Source organism: Cydia fagiglandana, chromosome 15 (genome assembly GCF_963556715.1).
Source record: "Cydia fagiglandana chromosome 15, ilCydFagi1.1, whole genome shotgun sequence".
NCBI classification, from domain to species: Eukaryota; Metazoa; Arthropoda; class Insecta; order Lepidoptera; family Tortricidae; genus Cydia; species Cydia fagiglandana.
In genome coordinates, this window is record NC_085946.1 from 15738132 (window position 1) to 15756213 (window position 18082).

Consider the following 18082-nt stretch of genomic DNA (forward strand, 5'->3'; position numbering starts at 1 on the left):
ATGGTGTTTAGCAAAAATGAGTCATTCCACATCCATTTTGCAATAAAATGTCAACTTTATGCTTCAATTTTTTGAGTTGACATCTTATTGAAAAATTAATGTGGGTTGACACATTATTGCGTATTCAGCATCCAAGTATACTCAAAGTAGAGCTACTTTTAAGTATAATCTTAACCATGTCTGTCGTAATGCGCTAAGAATATCAAGAAACTATTATCAGTTTTTAAAGAAAAAAATATACCCCTTTCTCAGAATCTTAAAAATATGGCGCATAGATTATAAACGAGCCCAAAAGACCACTGTTTAACAGTTACGTACGTACGTACGTACACATCCCGGATTCAATAGTACCGTACCGAGCAACTCCTAGCAGGGTCGCCATGTGAGGTGTGCCGTAAAGACAATTAGGTTCGAGTATAAACGTATAAATGGTTAAAATAACGCGTACGTGCTACTACACCTACGGGCATGTGGGGGTGAGGCATAGCTCTCCGACGAGTCGGTGGCATCGGGCGGGGTACGTGGGCCTATGATAACGAACGGGAATGAAGTGCTCGCATGCGGAGCTTTTCTTTCAAGCAAAAATACGGGGGTGCGGGGGACGAGGTGAGCGAGTCCAGTGCCGTGATTGGTCCGTTCAAAGCTTCAAAGTCACGGGCGTCACACAAAGACACTTGATTCTAAAATGGAGTAAAACTACCGTATATTTGTGGCAGATGGGGTAGCGCTACTATAGTCATGGAGGATGTGTTGTGTGTGTGCACTCACCGGCGCGCCCGTGATGGCGTTGAGCGGCGCGCGCAGGTGTCTGGCGGGGCCGTGGTAGGTGTTGTGCGCGAACCCGAGGCCCTCGTACGCTGCGCCCGCCGGCTCCGGCTCAAGGTCCTGCCTGGAAATCACAACCAAAACATTACTTGCTTGTTAGGCCCACTCGCACTATCCCATTAACCCGGGATTAAGCGATTAAACCGTCAACCTAGTGTAAAATTGTACCGGTAAACGTGGTAACTCCAGGTTTAACCGGTTAACCCCGGGTTACTGGAATGGTGCAAGTGGGCCTTAGTCGGTGCCCCGTAACGTGTGACGAAAGTAAATAAATATAATTTTCTACAATTTTAAGATAAGATGACCATTTTCCCATCTCCAAGAAGGCTCCCGGGTCTAAAGTTTTGAACCAAGAAATAGTTCTTTACCTATAGATTACAGGTAAAACATAAACAAAGGTCAAACGTAAATGCATTACAAAAAATATAAATGTATGGAACCGACTCACATTTAACCCTCGGCCCAATTTTTGATTTGAAAACCATAAAAAATTGTATTCTATAATGTTTTTTGGCCCGTGCCCTATTTTTTAGGGACACATTGCGTTAAAAGTTTTAAGATGTGAAGTTAAACCCTAAAGATGACAGAGTTTAAATATATTTAAAACGGGTCACTCACGTATTTTAAGTCGAAAATCGCTCGACATGTTTCACTCCGTACCAAGTAGTGTCATCAGGAGCTTGCGTTTTTATATGTCTGTGTCTCACGGAAGTATTGTTATTAGAATGATAGCATTTAATGCATACCTGTGTGGTTGTAAGGTGGGGTGTAGCGGACTGACGTTGCTGACTCGGACGTCGTACCCGGCCGCCACGCCGCCCAAAAGTGCCGCCATATTGTAGAGAACCAGCTCAATAATCGATGGCTTCTTGAATTTGTAACCTGGTGCAGAGAATTTTATTAATCGGAAACATAGGGTAATGAGATAATCTTTCTTACAGTACATTTGAAAAATAATCGCTTTGAGTGAGAATACTTTTCAGAGACAAAATTTTCATAAGCGTCAGTGTGTCATAATTAAAATCACAATCAACTGTCGCCATAGGCACAACTAACACGAATAGTTCAGTTCTCAGTGATTTGATAAAGTAATAAGAATTATAGAAACCGTGCGTGATGAAGGATAACACCTTGTGGTATAAATAGAATATTAAAATTTAACATTCATACTTCACACTAATATGCTATTGATGACCCTACAGTTGAGAAATCCTCCCTTGTCCGTTGAAAAAATCTGCCAATTTATGTAATTCGCGCCAATAAACGAAGAACTTCTGTGCTGCCCCAGTACTACTAAAAGTCTTCTGTTGTTCTCTAAACCCAGAACCCAGTTGTCTAAGCCCTACTTGCACCTCACTAACCCGGGGTAAACCGTTAACCCAGTGTTAAATTCTACTGATAACCATGGTAACTCTAGGTTTAACCGGTTAACCCCGGATTAGTGGGATGGTGCAAGTGGCCCTAAATAAATCCAGAGTGCTAACTATAAGCATAAATAATATTTACCTTCAGTGCTATATAGCGTGGGCATGGGTATCGTGTACCGCGACGACGTACTGAGCGGGTACTCAGGGCCCCACTCCTCGGGGCTGAAGTCTGCGTAAGGAACAAAACAACCTATGTGAATGAAACATAGGCAGTTAGTTACGAGGTGCGGTGGCCGATTGTACCTGGCGAATAGATGTGGAAACGGGTGGAATTTTATTGTTAAGTATATGTTAATGTTCTTATGAATTATTAAATGAAACGTGCCATACTTAAATTGTTACTTAAATTACTTGTTTTTTTTTAGTTTCAATAAAAAATAGACATTCGTTTCCAAAGTAATCTATTCGTTAGGTTATTGTATTGCAAACTCCTCACGTCTCATATTATGAGATACATATTCTTATTTGGTTATAGGATATAAAGTTAATTTGAATGAAATATGAAGAGTTTGCGAACAGTGAAATGAAATTATGATAGAAATTATTAAAAATAACAAATCATGAAAGACAATTATTCTAAATCACAGCTATTTTAAATGATATAAATATAACAAAAAAACAAGACATATTTAGGAGCTACATGATTCCTAAAAATGTTTCTAACAAAACAACATGCATTGAAATATTTCAAATAATAACTACACATGCTAAACAGTTCATTATAAAAATCAAAAGCAAGGTGTACAAATAAATCATACTTACATGTGCAAAACTTAAAACTAGCACTTTTGTTTAAAAAAAATTACGTTTTCTCTGCCTTCCCGATATTAGAGCCGAAAGAAAAGCGGAAGCGGATTTAGATTTCTTTTTGTTCCCAGCACCAAGTGGTTTATTTTTTTAATCGTTTATTCATACGGCTCATTTAAAAACTGTTAAGGGGTTTGTTAGTTCTAAAATATTAGTAAACCCATGTTAAAAGAATACACCAGAATCGATTTCATGGAAAAGGTTTATTTAATATATAAAAAGGATATAAAGAACCGGATCACCAGAGTTTCACATTGGCAGAGTTCATTAGTTATGTTACGCTCTGCGGAGATTTTTTAACATTCTTTTTACATCTGAGCCTCATTTTCTAATACTAGTCCACCACCACTGTAGAGATTACGCGTGTTACACGGTCGGCGTCGTACAGATTGGTCTACAGATTGGAAGCCCGTGCGAAAAATATAAAAAAAATATACAGGGTGAAATTTAAATCACTGGCCATATTCATTCCCGGCACTAGGTTACACTTAAGGAATCTATTTAGCGAAAAAATAGAGTACACTTTTTTTTAATTTTCATTTTTCAATTTTTAAATATTTTCCACGAGTTGTGGTCACTCTATTACCACAAAGGTAAACAAACCTAATAGTAGGTTTTAACAACAACATCAGCAAAACCCTTATCTGACCTTCAATAAACCTTATAATCGTTGCAATAGGGTCCACCTAGTTAGTGTTGGCGATGGTAGGCAGGTTTATCAATTTCGAGGGTAGCCTAAACTAAACCATTCCGCGCTAGCGGTAAACATAACGGTAAGCATAAATGATTAGTCACTCGTCACTCGCCAACCTTAAAATAATAATCGCGCGCGTACTAAGGTTAAAAAAAATGTTTTCGAACCGGGAATAATTACGAAGTGGTACGGTGTTATTTATTAAGTAGTGAGTGTTTACGTGGTGCACAAAGATTATACGAAATGGAATCCGTTCCAGACAAGGATTGAATCCAAGAGTACCATCTCGAGGGACTTTCGTTAATTGCGTCGATTTTTAATCAAATGTACGTAAGTTGATTCAATTTTTTAAATACGCCTGAATGCAAAGATTCCTGACCTAGTTTTTACTCGTTGTTTTTAAGCCACGGACGTTTTGTTAATAATCATTAGTCAGAAATAACATTTTAGATTAAAAATGGGTTGCCTTTGCATTTTAACGGTTCTAAGCCCGTTAATATGAAAGGAAAAATTAGCAACTTATGTAGGTAATCTCGCTGCAATAGGGTTCATAATTGGTAACGCGATTGCAAACAGCGGGAGGGGCGGGGTGTCAATGACCTTAACTGATAAGAGAGAAGCGGGTGTAGTGGGTAGTTGTCGGTTCACCATAACGTACGAGGTTTTTAGGACAACTTGATGATGAGTTATTTCGAAAAAAATGTACTGAGCGGTATTAAAAGAAAAAACACGTGTTTAATATTTTTTCGAGTTCTTTCGGTTGTTTCAATTTGGCCAGTGAATTAAATTTCACCCTGTATATAAACAAAAATTTACTTGCTTGTACCAAGGTACATAAGCTATTTCATATTTGTCTTTGTTAAAATCTAAGAAAAATATCTTTTAATTTTAATAAAATATTTAAAATCGAAACACATGAAAGAAACCTGACTATCTCGATTTCATGTCATAGTCGAAGTCATAGAAAAATCATAGATAAAGATTTGATTTATATAGTTATTTATAATCTTTGATATCACATTGACTTCCAAAATACATAAGGAAATTAAAAATTAATTGTAAACATTTGAAAGCGTGCCAGATGTGGTGAAACCAAGCGATAACTATCAATAAGTAAGTACGACGTATACATATATAATTATATCACTTAAACCGTAGGATATAGCATACACTATGAACTGCTAAGCATGCATAGCACTTAACTTAAACGGCTGAAAGCAAACAAATGCTTACAATTTACAAAAAAATCAAGTCAAACGGAGAACATATAAACAATACAAACTTCTAGAAATATCTCTACTTAACGCACATAATGTGCCACACAAAATATAAAAAACCAATGAAACATACAATTTTTACATTCAATTCCATAATTAAGTCTACTTGAACACTAATATCTTAATAATAGTGTCAAAACTGTCCGCTCCGGAAAAATGAACCTAGTTTAAAAATGTTTTCAAATATTAAAAAAATAATAATATGAGTCAATTCCTTCCAACAACACTATTTCCATCGGTCAGTGAAAAATAAAATGACTAAAGATACAATAAATTTCTTTGAAAATAAAAAATACAATAAAATATATTTTTCACCGGAACGAACAAGTTTGGAGTCTAACGAAATGTTCCTTCATTATGTCACAATCATAAAACCATAGACATTGTTTTTTTTTGTGACGTAGTTTAAGCCTAAACATCCGTTTAGAGTCGGACCAAACAAAGTCTGCAGCGGATTTGATAGCCCACGCAGTGCAAGTGTCATTTACACGTCATAATTTCATAGAAGTTTGGCGTTTAAAATAACACTTTCACTGCGAGGGCTATCAAATCCGCTGCAGACTATTCTTGGTCTGACTCTAGAATGTACCAAACCAATTTAATATCTGTGGTACGGTCAGCCAAGAAAGTGGTCTACCACTTTTCGACTCTATTAATCAGATGATAGATTTATTATTGGTCAAACAAGTTTGTCAGTAGAAGAAAAAGGCGCGAAATCAGTTTTCTATGGGACGATAACTTTTCGCGCCTAAATTGTTTAAATTTGACGCTTTTTTTAAATTGACGGAAATGGCTTGACAGACAATCAATAAGTATTGAAATGAATGATATCAAAAATAGTTTATTTTTTGCATGAGATTAAATTATTTATCTCGATATATTTTACTTACTAAATTGTACTAATGTTCCAGAGATTTATCTATTTAGATTTGGTTGATCTACTTGGTGTTGATAGATCAAAATCATTGCTTACAAAGAACGAATGAGTTGTTTTAGCTCCGATATTCATAAAAGGTTTGGTATATAACCACGGATTATTTAGGCGTTTTCGTAAACACAAAAACATACTTACAGGCATAGGGCAGGTTGTCGTGCGAGGCTCCTTTGCAGCGAAGGGAAACATAATCATTGTCAAACCAACATACACATAACTGGATATCATAGACAAGTCACTACTGTAGTCACAACACGAATCCTAATCATAAGGTTAATGTGGAAAAGATCGTCATAGAGCGAGAACTCTCGTACGTGTATACGTACGTCGCTCAGACACGGTCAGAAAGGAAGAGCTTCAATCCTGCGCTACCGACCATAGCAAGCGACAAGCTTGTAGACGGTCTTCCTTTATAGACGATCTTTACCATGTTGACCTTAATCTAAAAGTGAACTTGTGAGTAAAATAAATGCAGGAGTCTTCTCATATGAACTAGCTGAATTTAGTAAGATTTTGACTTTTATGACTATATATTTGATGAGCGTGGATAAAATTGGTTGCCCCCAATAACGAGATGTCTATGGAATAACCTTGTTATGTCAAAACAATTCTCTACGGTCACTCAATTTGCTAGATCCAAGGTCGTATATCTTAGGGTAGTTTTGGTGACGTCACGTTAAAAAATAATTATCATTATTACGTAATACTATTATTTTATTTTATTTATAGGTAGGTACTAAAATATAAATGAAAGTGTGCTTATGATTATGAAATTCCAATATTGTTGGCTAACATTGACGTCACCTAAATTAACCTAAAAACAACTAATTTTGGAAACAATTGCAAAAGACCACAGGGTGTTTTGCACAGCCAATTTTTTTTATTTTTTCTTCTTATTACGGCTGTTACACTGCGATCTTTCGCAATATTTAAATACAACTTGGCAAGAACCTAAACAATCCTCAAAAATATATTTAATTTAAAAGTCTTTTATCATAATCCTAAAAAAAAATGATAACTATTAATTAAAAATAAATTAACTAACAATGAAATGAGATAAATGCATTCTTGTGATGTCCGCCAGAACTTTTGTACGTAAAATTGTTTGTATGTAAAATACGGGTAGGAGATAATTTTACTTAGTTTTGGTACATCACAATGGATACGAAATTGCATTACGTGTTCATACAGGTTGATCCATGTATCAGTGTAATTGAGCATTTTAATTTATATATTACCGGATGAGACCGGTAACATGAACAAAATATATCGGATAATACATAAAAAAATTGATTTAATAATTATGGCTGAAAAGTATTTTTTCGTGAAAGTATTTCGAAAGTCCTTATGTACATCGTTTTCTAGGCTCTCGGGGGTGCGGATTTCGAGAATTATTACCGTTTTAGAATCCAAGATGGCGGACATTTACTTTTACGTAAAAATCTTTATTGACTCATTTTTTTAGATTCTCGGGGGTACGAATTTCGAAAATTATGGCCATTTTTGTATCTAAGATGCCTGATATGCATTTTTTCGTTAAATCGTCACGAATTCAACTGGGGCGGTATGAAGTTCACCGGAACAGCTAGTATACTGTTATTGTTATACTGTATTGTTAGGTTATTACGATACATGTATCAACTGCGGTAAAGAATCAAAAACAGACACTGGTTTTACTTTTAAAACTAAGAAATAAGTCTTTTTTACACTTTTTATTTACTTAACAATTAACTAAAATTACTTCAAATCCTTCGAATAGATCTAGCGAATATATTTACACCTAAAGTCGAATCGAATCGTTCGGGTCAATTATACTTTTTTTTTGTAAAAAAAAGGTTATGACGGGTTAAAATTCTCGTTTGGGATAGAGTTTAATTTTCAAGTGTTAACGTAGGAATGTGGTTATTAGTAGAAAATGATATGTCTAAAATATGGCAACATTTTGTACAATATCTTAACTGAATTGCGGATCGGCTTACTCGTACAACTAAAAATGAATTTGTGCTTTACGATTGAAAAGGTGATCTAAATATATCTGAATTTGTAATTTTTAACGTTTTATTGTACTATTTTTTGGTTAAATTTTAATTAAATCTCATCGGTTTTGAAAAGTTTGAAGTTAATCAAACCAGGTACTATTAAATAATCGTATGAAAAAAAATTTGGAGAATTTTTCGAAAAAATCAGAGTTTCGACGGACCGAAAACGGAACTCCATCCCAAACTACTCGTCCCGCAAAAGCTCAGTCGTCTCCGAGTTCAAAGCGCCCGAGAGCAAACCTCCGGCCAAACTGTGGGACCTGAACCCCTTGAAGAAGGTCTTCTTCACCTCCCCGTGGCTGCCCTTCCGCTTGCCCTGCGGCTTCTGATCGAAGACCGTGTCGTAGTGGTGCGGGAGGTCGGACGTCGAGGTGAAGATCGGGCAGATGCCGAACTTGGTCCGCGGCTTGGTGTTCTCGTAGAGGAGGTCGTCGTGGCTGCCGGCGCGCTTCTTGAGGTCGGCGTTCTTGGGCGTGCGGACCTGGGATTTGGACTTGCGCGGGCGGGTACCTGTGGGCGGCGGCGGCAGGTCGGGCGCGGACGAGGAGAAGCGGTGCGAGGGGCGGGGACGCGCCAGCGCGGGCAGCGGCAGGTGCCCGCGCGACTTCTGGTGCACCGACGACGGGCCCCACGTCTTGCCCTTCACGCCGTCCGCTGGCACTGGAATGCGACAGAGTATATTGTTTTTAAATACAGATGTGCCGGTTGCGGAAAGTTTCCATCGAGTAGGAAAAGTTTTCGGAAAAATCAGGAAAACTCTACAGGAAACTAAGAAAACTTTAAGTTTGAAAATACTAATTTTTGATTTCTATGTAAAAAAATTGCCAGCCTTCTGGGCACCCTGCCGAGCAACTATAGTTCGTTTTTTTTAGCATTAGAAAGAACTTCGCAGAAGTAAGCTTGTGGTTCCAAATCCGGCACTTTTAGCGGTAATAATTTGAAGTAAATTATATGTATTGACCGTGCTACATTAGATAATTCAATAATTATTAACAATTAAAGAGCCTGATAAAAACTGTACGCTTGCTTCTGTGGAGTTCTTTCTAATGCTAAAAAAAACGAACTATACGACTTAGGTCAAATTTTTTATTTATAAGTTTTTAGTGTTGTAATAATATTTAATACAATCGAAAGCAATAATAATTTTTAATTTTATAATAGAAAGCTTTTCAGTCGAGTACCGTGTTTAGACAACTAAGCTTGCTGAGTTGCCTAAGTAAGGTACGACATTAAAATACTTGTTGAGTCAGCAAAAATAATACTTTAAACTAGTAGAATTATACACATAGCTAAACAAACCAAAGTTATACAGCTAAAATACGCGAGCAGCCGCGATACCTTCATACTCGTACGCGCCGCGGCCGCTGCGGCCCGACGGGTTCATCAACAACGACCCCTTCTGATAACTCATGAGGCCCTGGTACTTGCTCCGCGATAAATTACATTTTTAGACAATATTTTTCTCGATTTTGGCGAGCTGTGATTGGTCAATTTCATTTAAGTGGTCAAAATAATATACTTACGTGCGATAGCTCGCATGATGGCGGGTGATCCTGGCGGGGTGTCCTTGGCGACGGCGACGAGCTGCTTGACGCTGGACTCGTCTTCCGAAGGCCGCACTGTGAGGGTGTGACGGAAGTCCACGGGAGAGGAGATCGTATCTTTCTTGAGTAGTTTGATCTTGCTAAATTTGCCTGGAAACGAAACGACAACAGAGTTGTAGTGAATTTACTTTCCTCTTGCAAGCTACAACAATGATCCATTGTTGTCAGATCTATCTCTCTCATCGCCTAATTTTTCTGTCGCAACAGCTGAACATATGACTTTCACAACCTGACTCCACATACCAAAAACACTCTTACCCTATCTTATTAAGCTTCTTTCATCTCGTTCCTACGCGAGGTTCTGCTCCATCAGTCTCTGTTGGTCTTAGCCTCTTGACAATTGCAAACCCTTTCCTTTATTATGTAGCTGAACTAAACTGTAAACTGACTTACCCTTCCTCTTATTAGGCTGCGGCGGCTGCGTGTGGGACATGTTGCTCGCAACTATAAGGATGTGCAGTTCTCTGGCCGCGAGATCAAACTCCCTCATCTCGAGTTCCCTCTCCTTCTGCGCGAGGTTCTGCTCTATCAGTCCCTGCTAGAGCTGCTTGCTTTTCTAAAGTTTTGTCTGAACATGTGACTAACTACCCGAATCTCAAGCTCAATGGAGTTGGATGGTCGAAGCTCTTTCTTGGTGCCAGCTATAAAAACCTTTGCCAGTTGCTAACTCTCTCTCTTATTATGTGGCCGAATTGAACTGTAAACTGACTTACCCTTCCTCTTATTAGGCTGCGGCGGCTGCGTGTGAGACATGTTGCTCGCAACTATAAGGATGTGCAGTTCTCTGGCCGCGAGATCAAACTCCCTCATCTCGAGTTCCCTCTCCTTCTGCTCTCCCCTGCTAGAGCTGCTTGCTTTTCTAAAGTTTTGTCTGAACATGTGACTAACTACCCGAATCTATACCTCAAGCTCAATGGAGTTGGATGGTCGAAGCTCTTTCTTGATGACAGCTATAAAAACCTTTGACAGTTGCTAACTCTCTCTCTTATTATGTGGCCGAATTGAACTGTAAACTGACTTACCCTTCCTCTTATTAGGCTGCGGCGGCTGCGTGTGAGACATGTTGCTCGCAACTATAAGGATGTGCAGTTCTCTGGCCGCGAGATCAAACTCCCTCATCTCGAGTTCCCTCTCCTTCTGCGCGAGGTTCTGCTCGATCAGTCGCTGCTGGAGTTGCGCTCTGGAAAGTTCTTCTTCGCGACATCGGAGTTCCTAGAAAAAGGAAGAAAAATTAAAAACGAAGTACGAAAGAGCCTAAAAATAAAATATTAGAAAAATGCTTGAATATGATTTAAATTATATACATAATTGTAACTACATTCAAAAGGATTGTAATATCACTATTATGATGCGTTTAACAATAGAGGATTAGTAAAAATAACAATATGTAATGCAAATAAAGTTGATGGTACAAACAACAGGTAAATACAACAAAACATACAGAAAAATGTGCGAAAATGAATCACAACAAATACTACTAACCTCCTCTATAGTTTTGCATTCCTATTGCAAGCGTTACAAAGAAAACAGAGCGTTAGGTTAGTACATATAAAATACACATTTGAAATTCACTTGGTGAAGCATCAAGCATTTGCAGTAAGTTAGTGAGTTATAGAAATAATTTATCAATAGTAAGCGTCAGTACCAGTAGCTTTTTGAAGATTCAATTGAATATGAAATCTAAAAATGTGTGAAAAAGACAACTTATGTTTGTAGGGTTAGACTAGACATAGAAAAAACAAATGGCGTTGAATTCAAAAATTCTGAAACCTCGAATATATCCTATTAACCAGTAGTTAACCACTATCAAAACTCTTAAGCAGAATATAAAACAATAAACCTAAAATAGGCAGAATATTAATTAGGTACCATTCTGATTTAAAAAGCCACCACTTAAAAATTATATAACACTTGACTGTGAGCTTACTGAAGGAAGAATAGTCTGGTTGGTAGGCAAACGATATTGTTCATTACTTCCTGGAATATTACATTAGGGGTCATCCATTAATTACGTCACACCAATTTCTAGGTTTTTTGACCCCTCCCCCCCCTTGTCACACTTGGTCACATTTGGCAAACCCGTCCCCCCCTAGTGTGACGTCACATTTTTTCTACGAAATCGCCAAATCGAATTAAGTAAGTACCTAAGTATATATCTTCTTTATTTATTTTTCTTCTTAAGTTAGGTTAATTATAATATGGATATAAAAGTAAAATATAAAAACACTTACAAACAATAAAAAAAAATTATAAACACATTATAAAAAACCTAACCTAGGGTGCCGCCGGCAGCGGGGCAGGGCCCAAGCTGCCGGTGGTCAGGGCCGCAGAGAGAGGAATCGACGTACTATACGCGCCGTGTCCAAAATTACCGCCTTCTGCATCTGACCCTTGATCCAACCACCTAGCGAGAGTCTCTCTAGGTGTTGGTCGAGACTCTTCGCTATGAGACCGTTCGCTGACACGACTATAGGAACAATGATCGTCGAGTCAACATCCCACATGGCGGTTATCTCGTGAGCTAAGTCTAGGTACTTGCTGTGCTGGACTTGTCCTTCTCGGCCTTCACGAGATTCTCATCATGGGGGATGGTGACGTCGACGAGCACGGCCCGGCGCTGCGATCGATCTATCAGCACGATGTCAGGCTTATTGGCTACAATAGTCCTGTCAGTGATGATAGATCGATCCCAATAGAGCGTGGCACGACCATTTTCGAGAACTGGCGCAGGTGAGTACTTGTAGTACGGCACTTCACGGTCCACAAGGCCGTATAGGAGGGCAAGTTGCTGGTGAATAATTCTGGCTACGAGATTATGTCTGTGCAAGTACTCGCCGTTAGCAAGATGAGAACAACCGGAGATAATATGCCTGAGTGACTCTCCGGGACGGCGGCATGCCCGACAAATGTCGACCGTACCGTCCTTCAGGATATATCTCCGGTAGTTATTCGTCATGATAACTTCGTCCGCAATTGCACAGGCAAAACCCTCGGTTTCTCCGAAGAGGTCTCCGAATCGTTGCCAGTTCACCGACGCGGGTAGGTCTACATCGGGTCCCATGAGGGCCTTGTAGAACCGCCCGTGTAGCTGCTTATCCTTACCTAAGTATTATTAATATTTTATCAAAATATTTTTGACGATATAAATATTATTAATTTTATAACCCAAAACTGCTTAGGAAAGAAAATTAAACAAGTAAAACTTTTTTCGTTTTAAAAACTTGTTATTTAAATGTACAGCGAACTAAATAATTTAAATAAATTTTCGGTTACTGATGAAGTTAAAGTGCCGTCACAAAGTTTGTGTCTCCCCCCTCCCCCATGTCACAATATGTCACATTTTCTTGACCCCCTCCCTCCCCCTAAACGTGTGACGTAATTAATGGATGACCCCTTAGTCACTACTGGGAGTATTATATAATTTAGGTATTTTAACCAATTAATACGCTTTGTTAGTTACACTAAGACTGACTCATTATCTTTTCTAAAATGTCATTTGTAATAAAGTTATATGTATGTATAATAGGGTGCTCGCGTGAACTCGTGTCTGATGTGTTCCAGCTGGGAAGGATCTCGGGGAAGAGCGGCCGAGGGCGCGGGCTTGAGTTCCACTGAGTAACTTACTTTTTCTTTCCTCCTCAGTTCCCGCAGAACCTCCTCGATCTCGACTCATCAGTCCTCCTGCATAGTGTGGAAGGACTCATGGGGCGCTCGCGTGAACTCTGACTGTCTGATGGGTTCCAGCTGGGTCAGGATCTCGGGGAAGAGCGGCCGAGGGCGCTGGCTTGAGTTCCACTGAGTAACTTACTTTTTCTTTCCTCCTCAGTTCCCGCAGAACCTCCTCGATCACGACTCGCCAGTCCTCCTGCATGGTGTGGAAGGACTCGTGGGGTGCCCATGTGAACTCTGTCTGATGTGTTCCAGCTGGGTCAGGATCTCAGGGAAGAGCGGCCGAGGGCGCTGGCTTGAGTTCCACAAGGTAACTTACTTTTTCTTTCCTCCTCAGTTCCCGCAGAACCTCCTCGATCTCGACTCGCCAGTCCTCCTGCATGGTGTGGAAGGACTCGTGGGGTGCTCGCGTGAACTCTGTCTGTCTGATGGGTTCCAGCTGGGTCAGGATCTCGGGGAAGAGTGGCCGAGGGCGCTGGCTTGAGTTCCACAAGGTAACTTACTTTTTCTTTCCTCCTCAGTTCCCGCAGAACCTCCTCGATCTCGACTCGCCAGTCCTCCTGCATGGTGTGGAAGGACTCGTGGGGTGCTCGCGTGAACTCTGTCTGTCTGATGGGTTCCAGCTGGGTCAGGATCTCGGGGAAGAGTGGCCGAGGGCGCTGGCTTGAGTTCCACTGAGTAACTTACTTTTTCTTTCCTCCTCAGTTCCCGCAGAACCTCCTCGATCTCGACTCGCCAGTCCTCCTGCATGGTGTGGAAGGACTTGTGGGGTGCTCGCGTGAACTCTGACTGTCTGATGTGTTCCAGCTGGGTCAGGATCTCGGGGAAGAGCGGCCGACGGCGCTGGCTTGAGTTCCACTGAGTAACTTACTTTTTCTTTCCACCTCAGTTCCCGTAGAACCTCCTCGATCTCGACTCGCCAGTCCTCCTGCATGGTGTGGAAGGACTCGTGGGGTGCTCGCGTGAACTCTGACTGTCTGATGGGTTCCAGCTGGGTCAGGATCTCGGGGAAGAGCGGCCGAGGGCGCTGGCTTGAGTTCCACTGAGTAACTTACCTTTTCTTTCCTCCTCACTTCCCGCAGAACCTCCACGATCTTGACTCACCAGTTTTCCTGCATGGTGTGGAAGGACTCATGGGGCGCTCGCGTGAACTCTGACTGTCTGATGGGTTCCAGCTGGGTCAGGATCTCGGGGAAGAGCGGCCGAGGGCGCTGGCTTGAGTTCCACTGAGTAACTTACTTTTTCTTTCCTCCTCAGTTCCCGCAGAACCTCCTCGATCTCGACTCGCCAGTCCTCCTGCATGGTGTGGAAGGACTCATGGGGTGCTCGCGTGAACTCTGACTGTCTGATGTGCTCTAGTTGGATCAGGATCTCTGGGAAGAGTGGCCGCGAGCGTGGACTTGAGTCCCAGCAAGCTATGAACAAAAAGATAAAACGTTACTTTACATAGTACAAATTCTCATTAAGGTCAGTTGCATTATGATCGGACTGATCAACGACGCATAGCAGATAAATCATCATCTCAGCCATAAGACGTCCACTGCTGAACATAGGCCTCCCCCTTTTTTGGGGGGTGAACGCCATAATCGCCACGCTTGGCAGGCGGGTTGGCGATCGCAGTCGAGTACACCGAATTTGACGGACGCTGCTGCCCGTCCACCGGCGGTCTTGGACGTGGTTTAAGGACATACCCGGGTCCAAATGAAATCTACTTAACAAAACAATTTTGCCACTTCGTGCAACCGACCCTTGCAGGGCTTTTTAATGGATTGACTGTATGACAGAAAGTATGAAACTAGTGCGCAGAAATACAACTAAAACATTTAACTGGTAATTACAAAACGTTGTTTATAATGTTGCAATCAAGTTAACAAATTGTGTAACCAAGGACCGAACAGTGTTAATTTTACACGAGGATGAGAATTTTCACCCTTAATTATCCTTGAATATATACAGGAAATCAATATAGGAATAATAGATGCATTTATGGTGCACTTGCATCATATTTCCTAAAGGAGACCTTGAGTCGCACTATCAAGCGTTATCAATCTGAACGCCCGCCGCTACAAACGACAATCGTAAAATCCGGTCTCACCCACTAAGCGCACTTTATGTTGGTAATTTTGCTTTATTTATTTATTTAAAGTTTATTGCATAAAATATAAATATACAACAATGTACAGTCAACTGTAAAAATATGGGTGCACAAATCATCTCAAAAATATGTCCCATAGCTCCTATGTCAGCGAATTAAGAACTATGGGATATATTTTTGAATTAGAAGGCTACACCCATATTTTTACAGTTGACTGTACAAATGGCGGACTTAATGCCAAATTATGGTTAATGCTTTACTGACATTTTAACATACACTAGTTGAACGAGTCGAAAGCAAAGCGTCTCCGTTTCAGCAAAAATACTTACGTATGTCCGGCTGTTCTCATTCACATTTCTCAACTGATTCTCGTCAAATTTTGTGAGCAGGTTTTTTTTAAAATAGCGGAGTTGTGGGTCTCGAGGTCTACAGCTCACAGAGCCAGTTGTTAATATGAGGTGGATTGCAAAACAGTCTGCGACGCGCGTTGACCTCCCTTTGTGATTTGGGGTTTACGTCAACTTTGGGAAAATCCACGGTGGTGATTGCGTTTGAACACAAATATGTCTTATACGTGTTGATGTCACACGTCGACTGAGGTTGGAGGTCATTAATACATATGCAGTAAACATATCTCAATATTAAAGAAAAAACAAGAGAAAAAACACTGTAGACCTCATTCACGGCGCATATCTATGTATCAAATGTTACGGCAACGGCTTGCAGATTGTCTCCTATCATGTGAAGTTGCTCCGAAAGCAACGTGTCGTAGGGTCAGATCAGAGAGCAATCCAAAATATCCAAATCAATTTAAGGAACACCTCGTGAATTTTATGTCAGATAAAATCTGTCACTGGGAGAAACTTTGCGAGAAAGTTGTTGTCCCGATGACTTCCAATCGGTGTACTCTCCATCTTTATTTACCTACTTTTTATTTTCAGCTTGCCCTTGTACGGCGTCTCCCCTGTCACCTCTCTCTCTCATTTACCTTGCATCAGCTTCCGCCACGGCTCGGGGCACGTGCTGGGGATGGGCAGCGTCAGCTTATTGACGGCGACGCCGTACGCCACGGCCAGCGCGTCGATGCCCTTGTACGGCGTCTCCCCTGTCATCTCTCTCTCATTTACCTTGCATCAGGTTCCGCCACGGCTCGGGGCACGTGCTGGGGATGGGCAGCGTCAGCTTGTTGACGGCGACGCCGTACGCCACGGCCAGCGCGTCGATGCCCTTGTATGGCGTCTCCCCTGTCATCTCTCTCTCATTTACCTTGCATCAGTTTCCGCCACGGCTCGGGGCACGTGCTGGGGATGGACAGCGTCAGCTTGTTGACGGCGACGCCGTACGCCACGGCCAGCGCGTCGATGCCCTTGTACGGCGTCTCCCCTGTCATCTCTCTCTCATTTACCTTGCATCAGCTTCCGCCACGGCTCGGGGCACGTGCTGGGGATGGGCAGCGTCAGCTTGTTGACGGCGACGCCGTACGCCACGGCCAGCGCGTCGATGCCCTTGTACGGCGTCTCGCCTGTCAGCAGCTCCCAGAGCAGGACGCCGTACGACCACACGTCGGACGCGTGCGAGAATGTGGAGTTCTTTATCACCTGGAAATTTGAGAAGGATTCAGTTAATGTATGTATGTTAAACTCAAAACACAAATATGGCACAGGATAGGTAGTATAAAAGCGAACTTATCCCTTGAAGGTGTTTCTTAATACAGTTACCTAACACGCGAACTTATGCCTTTAATGCATTTCTTCCAGTTAACTTTTGAGTAGATGAGAATTGATGAAGAATATGAAGAATAGTAGACAAATATAGCACTGAGTACAACATACTAGGAGAAATGAAATAAAATTAAAAAAAGGGGCGTAAATAAATAAAATAAGATAAAAAATTAGAAGTAACAGTATAACAAATGGGTCATTCCACCGTTTCGGGTGTTACACTTGAACTCATAAAATAAGGTTTTAATCGATATTGTAACAGGAACTACGAGGTTATAACTATTGATTCATCTACTACTTTGATAATATTTTCTTTTATTGTACACACATAATTAAAGTATAAGACCAATAACGAGAGAATCACTAAAAAGTAGCTGTTTCGGGCGTTACGCGAATTGGCCTATACCTTCTGACCATCAGTACCAAAATGCATATTTTAGCGAATTTTGTCAAGTAACCTCCAGTTTTATTTATGTCAAGTAGTAATAGTTAGCATAGTCTACTGAAACACTGAAGTAATACTAAGTATCACTTTTTGTTTAATTTTAATAAAATAAATTACCTGTTTCGGGTGTTAAGGCCCATTTACATGGTGCGAGTTTCTCGCACGTTTTGGGGCGAGAAATCGTATGACATTATCGTATGCAATAATCGTCAGGCGATTATCGAATAAAAATGTTTACACTCATGCGAGAAATAAAAACTCGCCTACGATTATGTCATGCGATACTCGAATGGCGATTATCGCCAGGCGAAATAGTTTACACGGGGAGCTGCGTTCTAGGGAAATATTTGCATACGATTTCTCGACTCGTCTAAACTGGTTCTCGTATGACATTTTTTCACGTACGTGCGAGTATCGCACGAATCGGTGCGAACCGATTTTCGTACGAGTTTTACCTGTCAACTTACGTGATTAGTTACTAATCTTTTCACTATACTGTCAATATTCTTAGTAAATATTTCTTGATTCTCTCATTATTTTGAATT

At 40.7% G+C, this 18082-nt stretch overlaps 1 protein-coding gene across 1 annotated transcript in view; it reads right to left on the minus strand.

The window, feature by feature from the left end:
• Positions 1–18082, minus strand: part of LOC134671511 (mitogen-activated protein kinase kinase kinase 11-like) — a 164975-nt gene that overhangs the window by 5197 nt on the left and 141696 nt on the right. The window contains exons 3-11 of the mRNA XM_063529377.1: positions 16777–16969; positions 14516–14691; positions 10630–10819; positions 9527–9697; positions 8514–8663; positions 8094–8099; positions 2332–2442; positions 1572–1707; positions 769–889 (exon numbers count right to left, since the gene is read on the minus strand). Coding sequence (XP_063385447.1) covers positions 769–889; positions 1572–1707; positions 2332–2442; positions 8094–8099; positions 8514–8663; positions 9527–9697; positions 10630–10819; positions 14516–14691; positions 16777–16969 — 1254 coding nt within the window. The remainder of the gene's footprint in view (positions 1–768; positions 890–1571; positions 1708–2331; positions 2443–8093; positions 8100–8513; positions 8664–9526; positions 9698–10629; positions 10820–14515; positions 14692–16776; positions 16970–18082) is intronic.